At 43.8% G+C, this 23,002-nt stretch overlaps 3 protein-coding genes across 6 annotated transcripts; 1 reads left to right on the top strand and 2 right to left on the bottom strand.

Moving 5' to 3' along the window:
- Window positions 1-8,240: 8,240 nt before the first annotated feature.
- Window positions 8,241-15,707, bottom strand: LOC146571621 (uncharacterized). The gene is made up of 8 exons (XM_085280885.1): window positions 15,475-15,707; window positions 13,543-13,664; window positions 13,103-13,326; window positions 12,898-12,999; window positions 11,578-11,679; window positions 10,732-10,845; window positions 10,399-10,507; window positions 8,241-10,131 (listed from the first exon to the last, which is right to left on the bottom strand). The coding sequence occupies exons 2-8, from the start codon at window positions 13,646-13,648 to the stop codon at window positions 8,615-8,617; spliced, it is 2,274 nt and encodes a 757-aa protein (XP_085137011.1). The 5' UTR covers window positions 13,649-13,664; window positions 15,475-15,707; the 3' UTR covers window positions 8,241-8,614.
- On the top strand, window positions 14,959-17,021 carry pdf (peptide deformylase, mitochondrial). Its single transcript, XM_085280890.1, has 3 exons — window positions 14,959-15,063; window positions 15,844-16,454; window positions 16,555-17,021. The coding sequence occupies exons 2-3, from the start codon at window positions 15,851-15,853 to the stop codon at window positions 16,710-16,712; spliced, it is 762 nt and encodes a 253-aa protein (XP_085137016.1). The 5' UTR covers window positions 14,959-15,063; window positions 15,844-15,850; the 3' UTR covers window positions 16,713-17,021.
- Window positions 17,022-17,231: 210 nt separating this feature from the next.
- On the bottom strand, window positions 17,232-22,291 carry spata2l (spermatogenesis associated 2-like). 4 transcript variants are annotated; one of them, XM_085280886.1, is made up of 4 exons: window positions 22,061-22,291; window positions 20,548-20,897; window positions 20,172-20,465; window positions 17,232-19,866 (listed from the first exon to the last, which is right to left on the bottom strand). In XM_085280886.1, the coding sequence occupies exons 2-4, from the start codon at window positions 20,893-20,895 to the stop codon at window positions 18,970-18,972; spliced, it is 1,539 nt and encodes a 512-aa protein (XP_085137012.1). In that variant the 5' UTR covers window positions 20,896-20,897; window positions 22,061-22,291; the 3' UTR covers window positions 17,232-18,969. The 4 variants fall into 4 exon arrangements, with proteins under 4 accessions (XP_085137012.1, XP_085137014.1, XP_085137013.1 ...); XM_085280888.1 differs by lacking the exon at window positions 22,061-22,291 and adding an exon at window positions 21,587-22,040; XM_085280887.1 differs by lacking the exon at window positions 22,061-22,291 and adding an exon at window positions 21,592-22,040.
- Window positions 22,292-23,002: the final 711 nt, after the last annotated feature.

The following is a 23,002-nucleotide window of genomic DNA, read 5'->3' as shown; positions in this document are numbered from 1 at the left end:
AAAGTGTCTTGCCCAAGGACACAACGACCAGGACAGAGAGCCCGGGGATCGAACCGGCGACAGATGCGCTTCCTGACCCCCTGAGCCACGGTCGCCCCACTTAACAACTCTTGCACCTAATCCATAATAAAGTAATGACAGGAAATGTTATAGAACCAAGAAATTGTGTTTATTATTGTTTTTATACCTGAATACCTCTGCGATGCAACAACTGATGGGTGTGTTATTGTGACCTGTCCTGTACTCCAGCTGCTGAGGGATTCACTGCTTTAGCCTCACACAGCTGCTTCTGTCACTGTTTCCTCCTCGTGTCCTTACGGGGCATGTCTGGACAATAATATAACATGAGTAATAATTTTAAAAAATCGATACACATAAAACACACACACACACGCACATGCAGTGATCTCCAGAATACTGTATATACTGTATGGCCACAAGTTTGCATCATGGTGCTGATCCATAATCCTTCCCTTATTGGGCGATCGTGGCTCAAGAGTTGGGAGTTCGCCTTGTAATCGGAAGGTTGCCGGTTCGAGCCCTGGCTTGAACAGTCTCGGTCGTTGTGTCCTTGGGCAAGACACTTCACCCGTTGCCTACTGGTGGTGGTCAGAGGGCCCGGTGGCGCCAGTGTCCGGCAGCCTCGCCTCTGTCAGTGCGCCCCAGGGTGGCTGTGGCTACAATGTAGCTGCCATCACCAGTGTGTGAATGTGTGTGTGACTGAATGTGTAAAGCGCTTTGGGGTCCTTAGGGACTAGTAAAGCGCTATATAAATACAGGCCATTTATTCCTAGTGCTATGATAATAAAGTAAAAATAAACAAAGTAAAAATGATAAAATAATGTATTTATGATGATTCAGTTTGTTTGGCTGTCCACCCTGTGCAGGCAGCAATCTGACTAAATGTTTAAACTAAAGAGATACAATCATTTTGCTGCTGCAGCATTTTGTCATATTTAAAATATAAATCTAATCTATAATCTGTTTACAGATTATATATACAGTGTGTGCGGTTTTTTGAATATCATAATTATAATATTATAATATTCCATATTTATGTGGCAGGGAAAAGCCCTGTAGCTCTTCACGACCTCCTTCCCGGCTCGTAACCAGCACGCACTGCCGTCAAGGGCGAGCATTGGTTAATGGACATCATGTGACTGATGCAAGCCTTTTATTTAGCAAAATTGTGAATAATAGTTAAATGTTTTTGTTGAGGGGCACAGGCAGGACTCCACACGCACACACATAGAAGAAAAAATGCCTCAAGAAAAGGGCACTTGGGGCACCCAACGTGCTCAAGCCCCCTCCACCCCCTCTGCACGTGCCTGGCGTGAACACTAAACTGATCATCACGTCTTGTCTTGTCAGGAAGCTGGTAAGGAGTGTGTTGTGGGAGCGGAGCTTTGCTGTAAATATCGAGTGTTGGATTTCCACCTTTCACACCACGGACCACAGAAGGAGTCACACTTTTGAAAACTCTTCAGACTCTCTGTTCATTATTCAGTGTAAATAAACTGACTGTCGCTCACCGGAACTACCTGGTTGGATTTTATAAGACTTAAATTTATGGTTGTGCCCTCTTTGTTCCAGGCCCTGGATACATAAATCATAGTACAAAACACAGGAAGATGCAAAACACTGGGTCAAATGACCCAGGACCATGACACGCTCAGCCTTTCTCGTCCTTTTTAAAGGAATGAAAATGTACAAGTCCAACCTTAGTGATGTAAAGAGTGTGAGCAGCAGCCAGATGCTGTCTATCAAATGCACTAGATTATCTGATCATCGGTAAGTGATGAGGTCCTGGCAGTTTGGAGATCTGGAGAACCAAGAAGGAAAGACATCAGAAAGTGCTGCTGCTCATCCATCTCAGAGGTCATTTCAGAACAAGTCCATCATTCTATAGCAAGAACTCCCCAACGAATTCACCCCAAGGTCAGACTACGCAATACTCAAGTAAACAGCAAAAAACAAAGCACAAAACTTCTGGAACAGACGAGACCAAAGTGGAGATGTTTGTCTATGATACACAGCAGAACGTTCGGAGGAAAGGCCTCAGAGCAGCTGTCAGCACAGTGGAGGAGGAGTGATGATTTGGGCTCTGTGTGCTCACTGAGTGGTCAGTAGAGCTGGGCGATATGAGTTTTTTTCATATCACGATATGTTTTTTTCATTTCAGGCGATAACGATATCTATCACGATATAAGCCAAATAACTATATTTGTAAGATTTAAATGTGCCGTTGCTCACAAGTAAAATGTGAAATAATCAGCAGCTTGTTTTTATTTAAATATTTATTTCCCATAATAAGTTCAACAGGGTAGATGTACTTAAGGAACATGAGACTTTTTCAGATAAATAAAGGCAAATATTGCAAACTACACAAAAGGCAGCCGCTAAAGCGTTTAAGTTTCAAAATAGAACAAACGAAACAGACTAAACTGTCAATTCCACTTAGAAACAAAATATTAATTCTAAAAATAAATCTTAGTTTGTTTTACAGAAGAACAGACAAAACTGACTAACTTTTGTCAATATCAAATAAACTGAGAACTAAAAGGAAATTCTCAATCTCTCCTTGTTGTATAGCTGAGCTTTTCAAACAGTTTTGTGCGGTCAGTTGTGCGGTCAGCTGAGCGCACCATCCGCTCCGAGCTCCCTGACCTGCACTCAATCTACAGCAGGCGGTGCTGGACCAAGGCCAGGAAGATCGTGAAGGACCTCAGCCATCCCAACAACAGACTGTTCTCTCTGCTGAGGTCAGGAAAGCGATTCCGCTCCCTGAAGACCAACACAGAGAGACTGAGGAGGAGCTTCTTCCCGCAGGCGATACGGTCTCTCAATCACACCACCACACAGTACTGACCCACACATACAGTTCTTACACACACACTGGACTTTCTGGACTTTGGTTTTGCACAACACTGGTCACTATATTCTTCATTTCCGGTTAATACTTGTACAGCTGCTGTTAGTGTGTATATATTTATTTATATTTAGATTTCTTCATACATTCTTATATAGTTCTATTTTGTGTATTTTGTTGTACAGTTATTTTATTTTCAACTTTAATTTATATATTTATCTTTATCTTATTCTTCCCAGTTAAATTTACCCTTCATTCTAATTTGTGTTGTACAGTTATTTCATTTTTAACCTTAATTTATATTTTATTCCTTCCTAGTTAAATTTACCCTTTTTAATTTTTCATATTTATTTCCTATCTTATTCATAGCCTTTTCCTTTTTTGTTCTCTTTAGGTCACGAGCAGTTGTCCAAGCATTTCACTACATATCGTACTGTGTATGACTGTGTACGTGACAAATAAAATTTGAATTTGAAATTTGAATTTGAGTTTTAACAGTTACTTTAGTCTGACAAAAGCCGAATGACGAATTAGCGCTTCCAGTCAGAGACTGAGGCTACGTCCACACGTACACGGGTATTTTTGAAAACGGAGATTTTCCGTTTTCGTTTTAAAAAATAATCCCGTCCACACATAAAGGCAGAAATGAAGGAAAACGCTGCTATGAACATGCCAAAGCAGCAGGTGGCGCTAGATTCCTAACCGTGCAGAAATGTTGGCCAATCAGAAGTCTAGAAGCCTCGGTGGGAAAAAGTAAACAAAGCTGGGGCATAGAAGCAGAACCGAGTCGTATGTGTGGAGGGACAGTAACTGTGTGTATATGTAAGCATTTAAACACTGCAGAGAGTAGAATTAACAGTATTGTAGAAATTCATTTCACCGAAACAATAACGTGGCGCACAGTGTGACGCATGCACCAGTTTATTGTATTTCCAGACTTGCTTTCGGCACAATTTACAGTGCACGCTACTCTGTTTTTTGTCAGACTTGAAATAGCCGAAATACCTTCACACTACGGAGCTTCTATGGCTCTTCCGTTCGACAATCTCTCCGGCATTGGAACCATCATCTGTTTTCTCTTCGGTCACGCTCGGTTGATTTTTCTAGTCGCCACACTCATTTCCTCCATTACGTGCTGGCTGCTTCCCAAACAAACACACGTGCGGCTTGGCACTTGTGCTGAACAAGTCACGCGACGTGACGCTGCGGCTGTGATTGGTTCGGCTCTGCGCTACTTAGTTTGGATTGGCTGACCTTTTTTAAAAAAAAATTTTTTTAATTTTTTTATTTTAAGAGGACAAGAGCGCAAGGTCTATCGCGATAGCTTAATTTCTCTATCGAGTAAAAGTTATATCGCGATACATATCGTTATCGTTCTATCGCCCAGCTCTAGTGGTCAGTGAACTCCTCCAAACCGGACCACCTTAGAACGATTTACAGTCTCTGCAGCTCCTGCACATCATTTACGCTTTTACGTCACGTACCAAGACAAAAAGTTACTGGTTCATGGAGGCTATAAAATACTAAGACTGATGTTTGACTGAGAAAAACATGTTATGCATTCACGTGTGCGGACAGCCAGTCACTGTGTTCTCAATCAATAGCCGACAAACAAACAGAACTTCAAACCAAACACACTTAATGCTCGACAGCTACAGTGAGCACTCTGACTGGCTGACAGTGAAGAGGTGGAAACTACTCTTTATGCAACGGCCCATCAGTCAAGCATCATGCAGTCATTTCAAAATAATGTCAATGAAAAGGAGACTCTCCTCTAGCTTTCAGGTCTGAGAGGTGAAGCCAGCGTTCTGCCCACTGACCAGCAGGGAGTGACTCCTGTTTACAAAAAAGCAACAGCCTCTGCCCCATCTTTAATCTGCTGCTGTGCTGTGGATGGTTTTGTCCTTTCACAGAGGGTGGATTGTTTTTGTGGTGGTGATCTCCTCCATATGGAGCTATGGGCATCTGAGTGGCGTCTGACAGAAGCAGCTGTAGCAAACGAGTTTTATTGAGGGGACCATGACGTTAATTTGTAAATAAGATTTTTCTGTGGCATCTGAATGAGAAGGAAAGCTAACATGACAGTGGCAGAAGCACTCAGCAGGAGGTTTCATAGCAGGACTTCACTAACCAATGAAAGCTACAGTGGCTGCCTTTTATTTTCAGTTCAATTCAAATCAGTTTTATTTGTATAGCAACAAATGACAAGAACAGTTTACTCAAGGTGTTTTATACTGTGAGGTAAACACAATTTACAAATAATAGAATACTTTAAAGTCTCAGCAGGAAGACTGAAGAATGCCTTTTCAATGTTATTGTGTGACTTCTGTTTCTCTTGTTTTTGTTTCATGCTTTTGGGGAGATCCTGCAAAATCCTGCCTCCTAATCTGAACGAACTCGATGTGTTAGTAAAAAAAAGGTTTGCAAAGTTGGCAAGTTCTTCAAATGTCCTGCCTCAAAATGCTAAAAAACTAAAACTGTGTTTATTGGCACAAACAGCCAGAAAAAAAACTGTTTTCCCTGTTTAATTTCTATCTATGTGAGGAAATGTGTCTTATTAGAAATACAAGAGCCAGATAAATCTATACTTGTAAACATTTATAAAACCCTGTTTCTTGTTAATCCCTTTAACTCACAGATAACCATAAAAAATATTGTTTGAGCAAATAAGAGAAAGAGTTACTAACCAGATATTTTGGCTTCTTGTGTCACCTTGCAAAGTTTCGTGTGGCTGTCGATCAACAGAAGGCCAAGAAGAATAGCCGAGACCATAATCCTTATTTAAATAAAGAAGAATTACTAAATTCATTTTCAGCAGGGATGCACCAGCATCTGGTGATATCAGCCAATAGACTGATGTGAGTGCTTCATATGAGTCGCTTTATTTTAACATCAGCAAAAGCTCAGAAAGTTAAAAGATGATTAAAGAAGCAACAACAACAATGAAAGAAAGGACTTAAGGTCTTATGGGAAAGCTCAGAAATGACCGTCTCTGGGACTTACATCAGACACACGCAGCAAAATGAAAATAAAACAGGACGCACTGACAGTAGCTGAAATCATCATCATCGTAATAACTCCGCTTTGTTTGTAATGGCGAATAACGGTTACTGTCACCTCGATGTGATTTAGATTGTGTTGTAGGTGGTAACAGGTCACATGCTGATCTCTGTGGCAGATATATTGGATTATATTGGCAGCATGAGGCGTGAATGTTTTCTGTCTCTGTGTTTGAGGCAGCAAAACTGAACCGGTCTGTTTGAAAAGGAGCTCTGCTGCCTGTCCAGTATGTCCAGTATGTCCAGTATCCGTCATGGAACAACACTGTCACGTCCTCTCCACCACAGGGTGGAGGGTACCAGCTCTCATCATTTTGGTGCACACACTGAAGGATCTTAACTTCCTTAGGAAGTAGAGCCTACTCATCCCCTTCCTGTGCTTCTCCACATCACTGATGTCAGTAAACTCTGTGTTGGCCTTCATCTCCATACAGAAAACACAAGGAAGAAAGAAGCACGTCTGACATCTGCAACCTGTTAGCTTTGCAGGTTCTGATTTTACAGGTTAAAAAGCCTCTGGGGGCGGCGTTTAGCTGCACACAAACTGTGGTTAAACCACATCACAGGGTCCGAGTTCATCACGTGACGTACATCTCATCTTCCTTTGTATCCTGTCCTGCAAAGACCTGTATTCAAGCACAAACTAATAAAAAAATCACATTGCAAAAGATAGTTACTGACAATTTCTGAATGGCGTTTAATTATATTTCACAAAAATGCAAAATAAAGCAAGTCCGTGATCATTTCAGGCTTTCATCGTTAATGGTTTTTGAGATATACGAGCACAAATGTGCAAAAGGAGACGACTCAAAAACCACAGAAGAAAGTAGCAGTTCCAGGTAACACTGCACTAGCTGTTTGCTCTGTTTGCAGGACAAAGCGTTATAAAAATAGCTTTGTCCCCGTTGCTGTTACTGAATTAAATAAGAACTGTTTTTGATTCGAAATATTAAAGTATGTGTCACAGTGAGTTTTATATATTTACTAGGTATGTGTGTTTTTAAAGGGATGTCAAATGCTGTCATTTTTCTGTAAAGCAAATTTACCTTGCCTTTAGGTATAAATAAAGTTACCTTACCTTACCTTACCTTATCTTTTTATCCTGGCTCCATCATTCAAGGCCAGGATGAGTTAAGCTAGTTAACAACGTCCTCATTTTACCCCCACCATGACGCTGCGCTTATTTACTGTTCCCTCCAATAGACCTGTGTAAATACGCATCTGCAAACAGAGTGGGTGGGACAATGGTTGACCTCGGTGCTGACCCGTGACTTGTAGATGTCCTGCAGAGGAAAAGTATACACGACTACCAGTGATTGGTCCTTGGAGTACGGAGAGGAAAACCAACTAGAAGCAGTGCTGGCAGGCGATATAACCAAAAGCACTACAGCACAGCTCAGCAGTAATACTGTTAAAGCCACACGACACCACCAACCAGCAAATATTCATCTGTTTTAGTCGCTCTGTCATCATCCTGCAGTGGTTTGCACTGTTGCCTCGCAGCAACAAAATCCTGGTTTTGAACCCCACGCAGGACCTTTCTGTGTGGAGGTGACATGTTCCTCTGTGGGAGTACCCAGAGAGTCCAGAGTCATGCCGTTAGTGGGGTTAGGTTAATTGTGTGTGTGAATGTGAGTGCGATTGTCCTTCTGTGTGTGTTAGCCCTGGACAGACTGGTGTCATAGCTTAAACAAAAATACAACATAAAAATAAAGAGGTGTTAGGAACCAGATGAGAACTGGGAATACAACTGGGTTGTACGCTTCTCTGTTCTTCCTCCAAACATAAGCAGCGTCTCTGTGGCCAAAGAGCTCTAGTTTCACCTCATCTGAACAAACGGACGAGCTTCCAGTCTGCGTTATCTTCTCTTAGTCTGCAGCCTCACAGTCCCTTCCTGTGCATCAGCTCAAAGCTTCCTGAGCTTTTATACTGTGTGTAAACTGAAGATAACCCTCAGGTGTAACTTGATTTTACAGCTTTGACCATCAGAGTTAGAGCACATCGTTACACAGCAGTGCTCTGTGCTGTGGCTCAGTGAAAAGGTTTGCACTGGTGCAAATAGAAGTGATGTGTGCTTTCTATAAGAAGCTGGTTCCCCACTTGGAGAACGTTTTGAGAAAAACTTTAAATTTAATAGGGGGTTAAAAAAAAAGCGTGTCCTTGTTTTTATGTCGTGTGAAGTGAAAACAGGAAGCCAAAAGTTAGCTGTGCAAATGGAAATTATATAATCAGAAACATTTACCTCGGTCTGGACTTCCAGGTGGGGTAAAAGTCCTGAAACGTTGGACCTGCCGACGGAGCCAAACAAAACACATTACGAAAACACAACGATCCCCTCTGTGTTGTTTATTCTCAATTATATAATCAGAGACCTGTTATGATAAACCCGAACACTCGATACACACCTGCTACAATAAAGCTGCACCATACAAACGTTTACAAGAAGCTTTTCTTTCCTTTCAGTTGAACGTGTTTGAGTGCTACCTTCTTCACATTTTAATAGGGAGACAAATCTATTTAAAACAATTCTATGTTCTGTGTTTTGCACATCTACATTCAGTTAGCGTAGAGGAACCGTGTTGGCTCACAAGAACAGACAGATCATTAGAGAGCACTGATGGCTGTATCTTCACGCGGCATCTAAAAATACTCTAAAAACTCGAGTACTCGAGTAGGAGAAATTAGTTCAACTGCTGTCACCGTGACTGAGCACTCTCGCATTTTCATACTCTAACAGAAGTCTTTTCTTTTTGATGTGAGGTCTATAATCAGGGTCACGGTCAGGTGACTCCTCTCCGTCACTGCTTGAGGAATCAGTGGAGTAAAGAGCGTTCACATCGAAGGAAGAGTCTTCCTCCTCTTGCTTCCTCCCTTCCTCGCCGTCGCTGCCTTGCTCCACGGGCTCTTCCGGCCCGGCTGAGGCTTTCCTTCGGGTCGATAGGTGACACTGCTCAGAGCTCAGCCTGGTAAGACTCACGTAGGGTTGTAGCAGCTTGGAGTGCAGCAGCACACCCTGACTGGGCAGCGATAGCCTCAGCTGAGCTCTGAGGCCTCGGCTGGTTTTGTCCCTGCCTGCGGCAGAGGAGGAGCGTGAGGAGCGCCGGGCGGTTCCTGATCGAGGTCTGCTGTTCTTTTGTGGCTGACGATGGCAAAGAGAGCTCCGAGGGACGACTTTTTTAGATGACTTGGAAGATGGTGTGATTTGATTGGCAGCACAGGCGGAGAACAAACTCTCTGACTGAGCACCTTTCTGAGGAGGTCCAGAGACACTGATGTCACTGGCTGTGGCTGGAACACCCATCTGAGAGGTACTTGGGTCCTGAACAAGCTGCTGGGGGGTTTGAGCAAATGCCTCCAAATCCTCCTTGTGTCTGTTGGTACTGCAGACCCGTCTGAGCTTTCTCTGTTCAGTCGGGGTTTGACACCAGGCAGAGCGAGATGAACTGTTTTTGTCTTTTACGTTTCCTGAGGTGTGATGGTGTGGAGAACTTAGCATCTCCGAACTGGAAGAAGCTGCCAGAAGAAGCTGCTTTGGTGATGCTTGCTGGTGTTTACAGCTCGTCCCGAAGGAGCCGATGTTCACCAGTCGGACCACCGGTGACAGCAGAGCAGGCAGCGGAGAGCCCCGAGCAGACGAGGCCTGAGGCAGAATTTGTGCTTGTGAGGTGTCGCCTGAGGATCCGAGTGACCCGGAGCTGCGCCTGTATTTGGGTTTTGCTGTTCTGGATGCTTGGACTGCTGCCCGAGGAGGGCTGGGGGTCTGCGAAGGTGGCTGATCGGACGGACAGGGGATGAGGTCAGATGGTGTGAGGTCCTGCGATGAAGAAGTAGAAGACGACGACGGGAAGAGCAGGGGAGATGAGGAAACGTTCGGCTGAAGGAGAAGCTCCTCCGAGCATCCCCGCAGGATGCTCTTCACCCATCGCTGGTGTTTGGAGCAGAACTGAGGGGTGGGGGCCGCCTCCTGAACACTTGTGCTGCTTCCCTGACTGCCCTCTTCCTCCGCTCTCTTGTTCACCTCATCTTCCTCCTCTGGTTGCTGATGTCCTCTAACGTCTGAGCTCCTGTCCGAAAAACTGAAGCCGTCTTCGGACACGTCGCGAGGAGCCTCCTCTGGATGAACATCTGGATTAGTTTGGCTTAAAGCCGACTTAAAGAGTTGAGGCGACCGAGATATCGACGACTGACGACAGGAAGCAGCATCTAAAGAAAGAAAACAGCGACACGCTTGATACTGATAACAGTGGATATTCATAATTTCACACAAAGATCTAATCCTGCTTGTGTCCTAACAGTAAAAATATACAGTTTAAAAGGAGAAAATTACATAAATAAAAAGAAACAGCAGAAATGGTAAAAGCCACGACTCAAAGCTAAAGAAATCTACCCTAAAATAAAATAAAATATAAAGTTATTATCTTTTTATGATGTAAACTTGAGGTGAACTTTTCGTGTTGAGCTGTTTCTTACCGCAGTGCAGCAGCTTCTTCAGGGTCGCAGCTATGGTGGTGGAGTCAGAGCTTATCACCTCTAAAAGTAGCTTCTCCTCTTCAGTCACAGGGCTCTGTTTCTTCAGGATCTAGTGAAGCACAAATGTTCAGTTATCACAGCGAGACATTCTCACTGCTGGCATTTCTGCTCGTCTTCATTTCCCTCATCAACAATCTTAAAGGAAACTTGTGGAGTTTTTGACCACATGAGGTCGCTGTAGAGCCAACGGGACAGTTTATCTACATTCAAACTCTCATTTTTACAAACGCATCTTTAAACCCTGCACACACACACACACACACACACACACACCTTATCAATGTAGGTATCTCCTTGTAACACAGCATCCAGCTCATGGAGATAATGCAGCAGCCTGTCCTCGACTTTCTGGGCATACCGTTCCCCATACTGCTCGTCCATGTCATTCTGCAAGACAGACAAAAGGCATCATCCCATGAAATTCAGCATAATAAGTGCAAAAGTCTTGAGCCACACTCCGTTTCTACGTCCAGATGGGCAGAATGAACTTTTTGGGATTTCTTTACCTGGATGACTGAGCATGCAATCATGAAAGACGTGTTTGGGAATCACTTTGTTGGTGCAAAAATATGATTTTATGTCTGTCAAACTGCTTGAATGATTCAAGCTAAGTGTAAAAAAAAAACATTCCTCTGGAAGTGGTGCGAGGACTGAGAACGAGCAGCCAATGTCCAAAGTTCTAGCACATTACTGTTCCTCCACGCTTGATCACTTTTTCAGGTTGGCAGCCCTACGACTCTGCAGCTCACGGAAAGATTTTGTACATCGTAGCTCTGCAGCGCACCCTGCTGGCCACAGTTAGGACCGCTTCATTTTTGGCCCAGCTGGGATGAGTTTTTCTCTACTAAGAAATCTAGTTGTACAAATACATGCAGGGTTGCCTTTATGATAATTCCAAACATTCGAGGTTTGATCAAACCCGACTGATTATTGTGAACAGCACTGTGTCTCAAAGCATAACTTTGGGGAAACTGCAATGCCTTTATCCAACAAATCCCAAACTGTATGATTTAGAAATGTGCTGAATGTGCATGAATCACGTTGGGCATGAATATATTGGGACTGAAATGTATATAGAATATTCTGGATCTGTCTCATAATCACTTACAGGAGATTTACCTTAATGTAATGTTCAAGTTTGTCTTTGTCCATAGCAAGTGTTTGCGCCAGAGTCCTAAAGTCCAGGTGGTTCTTCCTCATGAGGAACATTTCTCGTTGGCTCTGTGCAAAAAACACCAGAACACATAGAATCACCTGTTGATATAAGTAAAGTTTTTCATGCAGGCAACTGTAACTGTTCCCAAAAGCCAATTCCAGGTATGCTATCACATTTTTCAATATGCAACAACACAAAATGTTATGAACGATTTACTTTATTCACAGAATAAAAGTGCCTCGCTCGAGGCTTCAGAAAGAGGACTGAAGGAGAAAGAACGGGTGAGGTCACAGCGATGAAGTACATCTATTATATACAGTCTATGACAGCACACCACCAGTGTGCCATCTGTGAGGAGGCAAAAACTAACAAATAGTTCGATTCAGTTTTATTTATATAGCGCCAAATCGCAACAGCAGTCGCCTCACAACACTTTATGTTGTCAGGACAACATACAGAGAAAGCTCCATCAGTCAAACAACCCAGTATGAGCACTTGGCGACAGTGGGAAGGAAAACTCCAGCAGAGCCAGCCTCACAGACTGAGGGAGGGGCGGCCATCTGAGCAACCGGTTGGGGGGTGAGTGGAGGGAGGCAGGAAAACCCCCCCACAAACTATGGAAGACATCCAGAGCTTGATGCTTCCTGTCTGGTGTCTGAACTTTTCCTTTACCTTTCTTGAATATTTATTATAAAAATGTATCATTTATATTCTTAATCCTGCTGTAACACAATCATTTTCTATGTGGGATCAAAAAGTATCCATCCATCTATCTTTCTTCCTGATGTCTAAGGGGTTCATTTAAAGGAAACAATCGATGCAACATGTATGAGACATTTATGAGAGCTCAATCAGCCACAATAATAAAATCATTGACAGGTGAGGTGAACAACAGCCATCACTGTGTTCCAGTGCTGAGTTCTGCTGGGAAACCTCGGTCTCGACATGTTTTACCACCCAACCAAACACCGCGGCGGACAAAACACACTCCAACGGACAACAACACTGCTCAAAGGTAGCAGCCTCCCTCAGCAGGACAAGACAGCAGCAGCACACACAAGCTCATGAACATAACAAAGCCTCCGACTGGACGTGCCAGGACAAGTCCGATCCTGTAACCCACTCAGACCCAACAGGACACCCCTGGAGGCTTTGTGCCCCAGTGGTTCGGAGCTGTTCGGTGAGTTATGCATAATATAAGGCAGGTACTTTTAACTCAGTTTTGGTCTCCACCAGTTCAACAGTGGCTTCCAGTTAGTTCCGGTGCAGGGCAGGTCACTTACACACTGGTCTTGGTACTCGGGGAGTTTGCTCGGGAAGAACTGGCCAATTTTTGACACGGTGTCAACCATTCCCCGGCCCTCTTTGAGCATCCACATAATGACCTGGAAGGAGACACAGGAACCACCAGCAGGTGAACGTTCACGAAGAAACAACCCCATTTGACATTCCTGTACATGCTTACTGGACCACTACTTATTTCCCTACCATGGTCTTGAGGCCAAACATGATCTTCATGTGTTTGATGGCAGGAATCAGTCTGGGTAGAAGTCGGTACGTGGTTTCCAGAAACCCTATCACCCTCTCAAAGTGCTCCAGGTCCCTGCTCTTTATGATGGAATAGACCTGAGCAGAGACGACGCGCAGCCTCCACGAGTCTTCCAGACTCAGAGGTTGGGAGTCCACATCTGGCCAGCTGGACAGGTCCAAAACTGTGAGCACACAAAATGAAGCCAGCATGTCACAAGCAAACGCAAAGGCATGAATACTTTTGTTTCTAAGACTTTCTTTATCTCTGCTGTTTGAGATTAGCTTTGCAAGTTTCATGTATATGTTTCTTTTACATCAGTATAAAAAACACTCAGACAAAGGAGTTCAATAAAGTTTTTGTTGTGTTAAAACTTTTTATTAAAATCCCCAGAACCAACCTTGTTGTATATCCATCATCTTGTGAGTCCAGACATGCTCTATGATCCACACAGGCAGCTTAGAGAAGCTCTGCATGCGTCCAGCCCGCAGCTCCCCTCCGTCCATGGCTCAGCTCCGCGGGCTGTGTGGAGGGAGACGGAGGAGAGCATCAGCCCGCTGCACCTCCTTAAACCCCCGAACCACCACAGCTGGACATGTACCGGCAAGTTGAGGATGTCACGCATCTGAACATCCCCGGCTTTTTTTTTTTTTAAATGTTGCAAATAACTTCCTTTGCATGCCTTTATTTAGCATTTCAAAATAAAAGCTTAGGAAGCAAGAAACCCCGTCTCTCTCTGTAACACCAAGTGTGTCAAATTTGCTTCATGTTTGAGTTTTTCAGACTTCGTCATCGGTGTTATTTTTTCCCTCCTCGAAAAACTAATAGATTGCACAAAGATTCAGCAAACATGATACCAGGTAACCTTTTAAAACCTGAACCATAAAATAACAGCCAGAAATCTTTCGTTTTTTGATAATGGAGTGTTTGTTGAACCTTTAGACTAATATATCTAAAAATATATCACATTTTAATCTGCATATATGAGTTTTAATTTGTGTCACATTTGCTACATTAGCCGTATGTTTGCAATTTAGGAATTAAAAATGTGTCATGCAATTTATATCATTTTTTTGAGGGTAAAAAAAGTCACGCTGATGATGTAGAAGTCTCAAAAACTCACAAAAACACATGTATCAAATACGATATGCTTGGCTTTAAAGGGTTAAAACTCAACTACAAGTTTTTTAAATTGTGAGGAGATTCAATTCAACTCGATTCTAAAATAAAAAGTATCATTATTATTTGTCAACTATTTAATGGTTCAGGCTTTAAAGGCCTAACAGACATTTACCAGTTTGAGATGAATCTGCTGTAAAGTTGAACACAGTACAATATGAAATAAAAAGGAGAAATAAATGTTAAAGCAGTATATGGATATATAGAGATATAAACTGATGAATATTATGGTGTTCCCATCTTTCTTCAATAAGTTTATACGTTATTAAATTTGAACTAACTAGTTAACTGTATAAAAATTGCTCAAAATCAGTCATCAAGATTTAATTTCCTATGATAATTAATATCTATGCAGCCAATAAATGTGTCTATTGATTCTATTTGTTTGTTTTTATTACAAAACATGTTTACGTGATGCAATCATCTGATCCGAGCCACGGTCTGAGTAACTCACTCACACATGCACTGTATACTTAGATCAAGTCCTTTGCACTACTTTTGAGCACTTTGTTCTCCCATGTGTGCCTTTTCTATTGGCCATAATTGGCCCATATTTCGTTGTACATGCACAATGACAAAAAAGGGCTGCTCTATTACATAGGTAAGCACATGGACTTTTATTGTGAAAGCGTGGTTGACCAGGAAGAACTTTACCGGAGCCGTGAATGTCTCTGCCCTGACTTCACCCTCCAAACTATGCGGTCTTGTCTAATCCACAGCGGAGCTCAGACGGTTCTACGAGGTAACGGGAAGCTGCAAGGCTTCGTTTTTGTTGCGCTCAGTCAGTGCTGACAGTTATCTGACTTTTTATTTTTATTCATTGTTACATCAACATGCTAACGACCTAGCTTCAACAGCTCACGGTCGCTCTTGAACTGGCGCGCATGTTTCGTTGCACCTGGACAAACCGCTAGGTGGTGTCTGACTTAACGCTAAACAGGTGTTTCTCTAATTGATGTGTGCTGAGGGTAATATTAAAGAGCGTGATGTAAGAAATCACGCGGCGATATAAACAAGTTCAAGGGTGGCTGGTAATGCTAGCAGCAGTTTGTAGCTCTTGGGTATAAGCTTATATTTCAATGACAGAGCTAACCATCGAGCTCTCTGCATCAAACGGCGATGCTTGAAAATTAAAGAAAGCCATAAGACTTACCGGACGTGTTAGTTGTAGTCATTAAAATAAAAAGGGTGTCCACTAAACACTTAAAAATATTTTTTAAAAATTCCAAGTTGCGGCCCTCTCGTGTTAGCCGGTGTCCGCCATCTTTGTTTTGGTTCGGAAACACAGGTGCGACTTGGGAAATTGAGTTTTGCTGTATGGTTTGAAGATGGTGGCACTAGCAAAAACAGGCATGGGGATGCTAGAGATGCGGTGGCAGATGTGATGATCTGTGGTGACCTCTTAAAAGAAGAATGAGCAGTATTTTAAACCTTCTTACTGATGGAAGTCAACAAAGTGTCAAAAGATGTCTTTGCTTTCTCTGACCGACCTAAATGGCCTCCTTTTGTCTCTTTGTCTCAGTCCCACCATGAACACGTCCTCAGTGTCTCTGCTCCAGCTCTCCTGGACCGGGCTCAGACTGTATGCATCTAAAGGCCATCGCTCCGGAGCCCTGAGCCTGATGGCAGCAGCTTCCACCCGTCTTCCACACACCTCACCCTGTAGACGCTCCTTATCCAGCAACGTCAAAGTGCGCTCCTACCTGCAGTACGTCAAACGCAAGATCATATCCCCCCCCAGTCCTCCGTACAGCCATGTGTGTCAGGTAGGAGACCCGGTGCTGCGTTCACATGCAGCTGCTGTGGACCCTTCAGCTGTAACAGGACCTGAGATCCAGCGTGTCATTAAAACTATGGTGGCAGTAATGAGGAAGCTTGAGTGCGTGGGACTGAGTGCGCCTCAAATTGGCGTGCCACTCCGGATCCTGGCTCTGGAATATCCCCAAAAAATGTTTGAAGAGAGCGCGCCTGCCACGAGGGAGGTCCGCGGTCTCTCCGTCCAGCCCCTAAGGATCTTTGTGAACCCACAGCTGAGGGTGCTGGATGGTCGGACGGTGCTGTTTCAGGAGGCCTGTGAGAGCATCTCGGGCTTCTCTGCCACGGTTCCCCGCTACCTGTCTGTGGAAGTGTCTGGTACGCATGCTTAAAGCTCAACAGTGACACGTCTCATTTAAGAGTGTCCACATTTGTAAGGTGTGCCTTTGTCTCGGGCTTCTGTCTTCTCACCCTGCAGGTCTCAATGAAAATGGCGAAGCTGTAACGTGGCAGGCTAGTGGCTGGTCGGCCCGGATCGTCCAGCACGAGATGGACCACCTGGACGGCGTCCTCTACGTCGACCGCATGGACACAAAGACCTTCATTAATATCAACTGGCAGGCACACAACGAATAGAGTGAACACCTGCTCAGGGCAGACTGGCTAACTGGCGATGCACATGTGAACGTGTCTTCTGGTTTCTGTGGACCACAGATCTGTACTTTGACAATAAATGCTGAAAGGATGCAGAATGGATCTTTAAATGTTGTTGCCTTCCATCATAGTGAAGAAAGGATACGATTGGGCAGGACTCAGTTAAAAGGCTCCAACAGCTGGAACACCAAAACACTGATGTGGGCTAAAATATTGCTACCTTATAAAGCGTGGAAACTGCTTTTCAACACATAAGCAATTATTTGTGTCATTAAAATGTTAATTATAGAAGTTATGAAAGCTGGTTTTTTGTCTACAGGATACCTGAGGGCTGTGGTACGAAGCAAGATGAATGATTTAGCCAGCTTCGTCAAGCTTAAAGAGTTTTCTGTGTCACAAACTTCTAAACCACCGTGGTAATGATGAACACATAACCTGAATTTCAGTTTAAAATGAACTGAATTTGAATTAAAATGTGCAAAAATCACCAACTTTCAACAGTTTAGCATTTTACTGTTATATTTTTATTTTCTGACAACATCCCTGTTTGGAGTAGGGCAGCGCTCTCCAACCTTTTTTGCGCCACGGACCGGTTTATGCCCGACAATATTTTCACGGACCGGCCTTTAAGGTGTTGCGGATAAATACAAGAAATAAAACTAGTACCGGTACCGAAAAAAAAATTCATAACACACGTGAAAAGACCCAGGAAAACAGAGCTAACGATGACAAAATAACGCTGAAAACCGATAAAAACCCTGAAAACTATACATTTCACACCTGAGCCTCAACTGTCGCGGCCCGGTACCAAACGACTCACGGACCGGTACCGGTCCGAGGCCCGGGGACCGCTGGAGTAGGGGACACTCACAAGGATCATTATGTGTATCATTATTAAACTATAGTTTAAGTGTGCTGTGAAGACATTTGGGAGTGCTTGAGCACCTGAAAAAGGACGAAGCAGCACCAAGCTCTGGCTACTGTGATCTTTGTCCAAATATGAACATTTTTGGTTCCAAAAAACCCCAATAACAAATAGATATAATATCACTTTGAACCACGAGATGATGCAAAGTCCAATCTGCCCTCAGTCATCATGAGATATTCTAACATTAGTAACTATGTGCTAACGCAGCATCTGTCACAGTACAACAGCAGGAATGGTTATAAAAAAAAAAACAGACTCTGATTAGTTACAAGACGTCTTTAAAGATAGCAACACAAATTCATTTCAAACAGAAGTAAACATAACGCTCAGTGAATTACTGCAGGAAAAGTTTCTGGTAGAAGGCTGACCGGGTGGTTACAAAAGGTTTTTACAGAAAGAAGTGTTATCCTTTTATTTTTGCACCGTGTATGAATATCACACAGACGCATGACCGCCGCCGAGGTCGGCGCTGCCGTGCCGTGCAGCTACATTTCTGGGAAGGGTGCATGTCAGGCTACATTGCAGCATTAGCAGAGTACAATGCAGTTTGACAAATCATTTGGTGTAAACAAATGTTTGTCCTAAACGTGGAAAGACTCCCTTAAAGTGTTCCTGAGATGTTGCATTAAGGCGACAGTGGAAAAGCTAGGAAAACAAAGCTTCCAGCTGCCACTGACATTTCAGAAAATGTGCTTTAGACAACAGTGAAGTCACCTTAAAGGCAAAAACAAGCAGATTTCAGCACTCGGCCAAATGATTACTCGAGAAAATAATTTCATAGTTACAACAAACGTTAGTTTCAGCTGTTTTTACCTTTCACAGCAAAATTACAACAAAAGAAAAGAAAAGAAAAAAAAAAAGAGGAAAGCCACATAACCTGCCAAAAAGTAATATTTGAAAACTTCTCTAATACAGAAAAATGAAGGTTCTTAGTGTTAGTTATGAAGCAATTACATTTTAAATGCTGTGACTGATTTTATATTAAATCATACCCACCACACCACGGTGATCACGCCAATTCATCCCATGTTACACACGTTTACCACACATACACTTTAATGGCACATTGACCCTTTTACTGCAGTCTGCTGCAGGACACAAACATAAAACACTTGCTTTTGCGTCATGAGTTACCGCAAAGCGACCTGCGAGCGCAAAACCACACCACACAGAGGCTGTTACATGCAAATATCAAATAAATGGCACAATGGCAGAACTTCAAGGCAGCGTTTTCAGTTCCAGTACGCAGATTTAAGTCACTGTAACTTTTGCTAAATGCATCTCGTAAGTGCAAAGCTTTTCAGACCTTTATCACACAGATGTTGACTGGTCAAATGTTTGGCCGCAGCTGCATGCAAGCGGATTTCTGAACCAACAGCCACTACAATATTCGTTTCCACAGTATCTGCACAGGACCAGAGGCTTTCTGGAGCACCACTTTTTACAGGAGGAGCACTTTCCCAGCAGTGTGCTGCGATGGAGTGACCAGCAGGATTTCGCCATGTTGCAGGATTTCAAGTGGAAGACTCTGCACTCGTGGCACAGGATCTGAGGGTCTGGATTGTTGAGATCGCAGCATTCGTGGTAGGCGATGGCAGGAGGGAGTGCAATTATTGATGCGGGGTCTTCACTCAGAGGTAAGGAGCTCACTGCTGCACTGCTGCCAGTGAGAGTGGGTGATCTGAGGCCTCCACTCTGCATTTTCTTCACTTGTTTCACGTTGTGGAGATTCTTTCTGCAAATCTTAAGGACTGCACAGGTCTCATCGTGCAGGGTTTTGCATTCAGAGCAGTAAGAACAAGAATCTGAGTTCTGGACGCACCTGCAGAGGTTGTGGTCGCCATCCTCGCTCTTCAGAGCCTCGATTGGATCTACCTGCAGACTTTGAGGCTCAGAGTTTGTTTCACCCAGCCTCGTAGCACCAGGGGAACGCCAGCTTGGCCTCTTGCTGTCCGCGGAGTTTCTGCCGGTGAGCGGCTCTCGCGGTGGGAATGATGCTGTTGTTCCGTTGCTGTGTGTTTTGACAGTGGTGGGTGATACGTTGTCCGCTGTCGTCCAGATGAATGAGCAGGGACTCTCTTCCTTGTTGACAACCATCTGCGGGTCCCCTTCATTAACCGGATCGGTGTACAGATCCACGTCTCCATCGGGCTGCTCCATTAGGGCCTCGCCAACCTCCAGCATCTTCTTGGTGTTCTCCACAGCAACCTGTAGGGAGATATAAGTAATAAAGTCAATTAAGGCATTTCATATCCTACTGTTGCATTTATTAGCAGGAAGAAAGAAATCATACAATTGACACTTTTCTTTGCTAAACATTTTGCCTCACAGTACACCCTCCTGGACCAAACATAGTACGACAAAGCAAGATTAGTGGGTTAGTGAGGAACGTTTTCTATGATTTTAAAGGGTGGAAGTTAAAAACAGCTTGCTTGAGGCAGACAATGAAGCGATTGGCTGCACCAAGGCTGAAAGAAAACAAAACAAAAGATCTCAGCATCAGCGTCACATACCTGCAGGCCGTTTCCTCGCTGCCTCTCCATCACTGCGCTCAGCTCCCACTGGGTGTCACCGCAGTGCTTCCCCAGCGCTGTTGTAAGAAAGTGGCACTCGCAGCGGGCCAGGAAGAAGGCGCAAGACAAACGAAGGAGGGTATCCGAAGAGGTGGAGTTCACTCTGTGCGTCTGGAGATGGAGCTGCTCAGATGATGACGCGCTGAGCTCGTAGCCCAACAGGTTGAACAGGTTCTCGATCTGAGCCGTCGACAGCACCGGGGTGATGTAGTGCGTGAACGTGCCGGAGTACATCTGGGACACAAAATGTGAAACTTTAAAATCACATTTGATTATTTTAACTGAACACATGAACTTTTTTCTCCTTCTGGCCCACCTGGATTACAGTGTACTCCTTCCTCCAGGGACCCAGGTACAGGTTCAAGGCTGCTTGCTCCAGCACCTCAAAGGCTTTGGCCAGGCCTTGCAGGCCTCCTCTGGTTCCAACTTGTCTGCTCCATCCTGCTGCTGTGACTGCCTTGAGCGACTCCTCCATCACCCTCAGTGGATCCACACCCAGGCAGTGGATCTCCTGAGCATTTCCCTCCTTCATAAGTCCCTCCACCTTTCTCCACAGCTCCTCATCTCTGCACGGCAGGCTCGAGCCCTGTTCCACGATTTGGCGCTCCAAACTGCGATCGTAGGCGCCCGTGAGATCTACGTCTCTCTTCCGGGAGAAGCTCATCTCTTTCATCCATTTATAAGAGAGAGAGACAAAAATAAACCAAGATGATCCTAATAACTGAGTCACACCTTTTTTTTTTCTTATTGCTGTGTATCAACCTAACAGTGCCCACTGGCAACGGATGTCACTGAGGGAGTGTCCTATGAATTGAATTCCACCTCATTTCACTCCAATGGGATTGACTATATTTCTCTGTTCTGTTAGTAACTATTCAATAAAGAGTTACAGTGTGACTAAAGTCACTCACACACACACACACACACACACACACACACACACACACACACACGTGTTTTCCAGGCTCCTGCTATGTCTGCAGCACATGCTGACGTAACTGTGGCCACTGGAAATATAAAACATTTCGACCTTTAGCCTCATTAAATAGCACACTCTGTATCAGCTGCGACTCGCTTTGAGCACATGTTAATAACGAAAGTGAAACTTTGCCATAAGTGAAAATAAGTTGACTCACTTTGTTTTTTTTACATCTACCAAACTTTAACGTGTTTTCAGGGAACATCTGGGAACTTCAAGCTCATCAACGAGAAAAACGAGAACCTTTTTTTTTTTAACAGCCCCACTTAGCATTAGCTTAGCCGCGTCTACTACGTTAGTTACCCAAGAGAACTTACGGGTCGGACAGTGAACGCACCCCCCGCCCGCACATTGTAAACCGGCTTGTTTTCCTTACTTTACCCAGTTTGCGGTGAAGTGGCGCAGGGAAGCTTGGTACCGAGCTGTTCTTCAGTTCGGCCGATATATAATCCGTCGACGACAGCGAAATCAACTTTTATCAACCTTCCAGTGTGATGTCAGGCTCAGTCTGTGTGGGGAAAATACCCAGGAAGTGCGAGGAAGCGGCTGAACCTCCCCAAGGAAGATGTACATTTTTCATATTAAGAAGACATCTATGTCGTTTTGAAAACACGCCGAATTACACGTACGCTCCCGATAAACTTGTAAACGTAACGATTTAAGTTTTAAAATGTGTGTTTTTAAGCCAAAGCGCGAGGCAATAGAAAACCGGTATAATTTGTAGGAAAACTCGGACTGAGAGAATATGAAGGTATGTTCGTAGGTATGCGAAGCTAACGTAACGCAGCGGGCTACAGGTGGGCGAGTCTGGCTTTGTTCGATATAAAACGTGTCTGACACACAGACTCACCTGTTCCTGGCACGTAATCAGCTGTTTTGGCGAGTCCGGCCACACGGCAATCTGCTCGATTATCTGGGTAACGTAAACATTGTCACGTGGCACGGGATTTCCAGTTTATACAGGGTGTGTTTGGCAGTTGTTCCTGGATGTGCCGTTAGGTGGGTGGAAACAATGGAACAATTGCTTTAAATTAAAAGAAAAGTGATGTAAAAACGGGCTGAAATACAGAAAAGGTGGAAACAGGAAGAAGCTGCAAAGTGTGCTACCGAATAAATCGATTAAATCAACAGTTTTCTTGCGTGTAGTTTCAGCCACTAGATGGCAGCATTTCATCTGCTGCGGCAGCCTCACCTCTGCATGAACCACTGACACGGCACACGCAGACACACAAACACACGTCTTCCTGTCTTTGTGAGGACGTTTACTGACATGATCACAGGTGAGCAGCTAGTTTAAACTCTTTAGCAGAGTTTTTCTGGTGCGATGGGAACATATCCATACATTATACAAATAAACTGTAAAAGTATTTGTTCTGTGGTTGTTTTTAGGGCGGATTTAATGTGTTTCTGTTTATATCTAGTTCTGAGCAATAGATTTGTGAGAAAAGTATAAATGTATTGCACTAACGAAATATAATTCCTGATAATATACCACAAGTTCATTACCCAAAGTGACAAGAGGTCACAGAATGTCCCAATCAAGGCTGTAAATTCTCTGTCAAAATCTTGTAACACTTTCGGGGTTTTGTTTGTTTTGAGCCCATTTGATGCAGAGTTCAGATTAACATAGACTGTATATAACAGATGGATGTAACCATAATCTCTGGTTTACAGAAACCTTTTAGTGAAGCCTTGAGATGAATGTTTTTGCTGCTCCCATCTTAGTTTGCCACAATCTGACATCACACACGGGGCAGACCTGACTGCACACTCATAAAGCGGTGTACTTATA

Source organism: Mchenga conophoros, linkage group LG7, assembly GCF_057382185.1.
Source record: "Mchenga conophoros isolate Kocher_MC1m ecotype Shallow Benthic linkage group LG7, M_conophoros_male_GT1.1, whole genome shotgun sequence".
Taxonomy (NCBI): domain Eukaryota; kingdom Metazoa; phylum Chordata; class Actinopteri; order Cichliformes; family Cichlidae; genus Mchenga; species Mchenga conophoros.
Note: the sequence above shows the minus strand (reverse complement) of the source record. Positions and strands in the feature narration are given on the sequence as shown.

Bases quoted from the DNA above. Each gene is read 5' to 3' on its own strand.
- LOC146571621 (XM_085280885.1), bottom strand. From the start codon at position 13,648: ATGGACGGAGGGGAGCTGCGGGCTGGACGCATGCAGAGCTTCTCTAAG. The intron at 11,680-12,897 runs GTAAGTGACCTG...TTTTTTGCACAG, and splicing joins CCGAGTACCAAGACCAGTGT to AGCCAACGAGAAATGTTCCT. The intron at 10,508-10,731 runs GTGTGTGTGTGT...GTGCTTCACTAG, and splicing joins GAGATACCTACATTGATAAG to ATCCTGAAGAAACAGAGCCC.
- pdf (XM_085280890.1), top strand. From the start codon at position 15,851: ATGAACACGTCCTCAGTGTCTCTGCTCCAGCTCTCCTGGACCGGGCTC. The intron at 16,455-16,554 runs GTACGCATGCTT...CTCACCCTGCAG, and splicing joins CCTGTCTGTGGAAGTGTCTG to GTCTCAATGAAAATGGCGAA.
- spata2l (XM_085280886.1), bottom strand. From the start codon at position 20,895: ATGAGCTTCTCCCGGAAGAGAGACGTAGATCTCACGGGCGCCTACGAT. The intron at 20,466-20,547 runs GTGGGCCAGAAG...TTTGTGTCCCAG, and splicing joins AGGAGTACACTGTAATCCAG to ATGTACTCCGGCACGTTCAC. The intron at 19,867-20,171 runs GTATGTGACGCT...ATCTCCCTACAG, and splicing joins AGCGAGGAAACGGCCTGCAG to GTTGCTGTGGAGAACACCAA.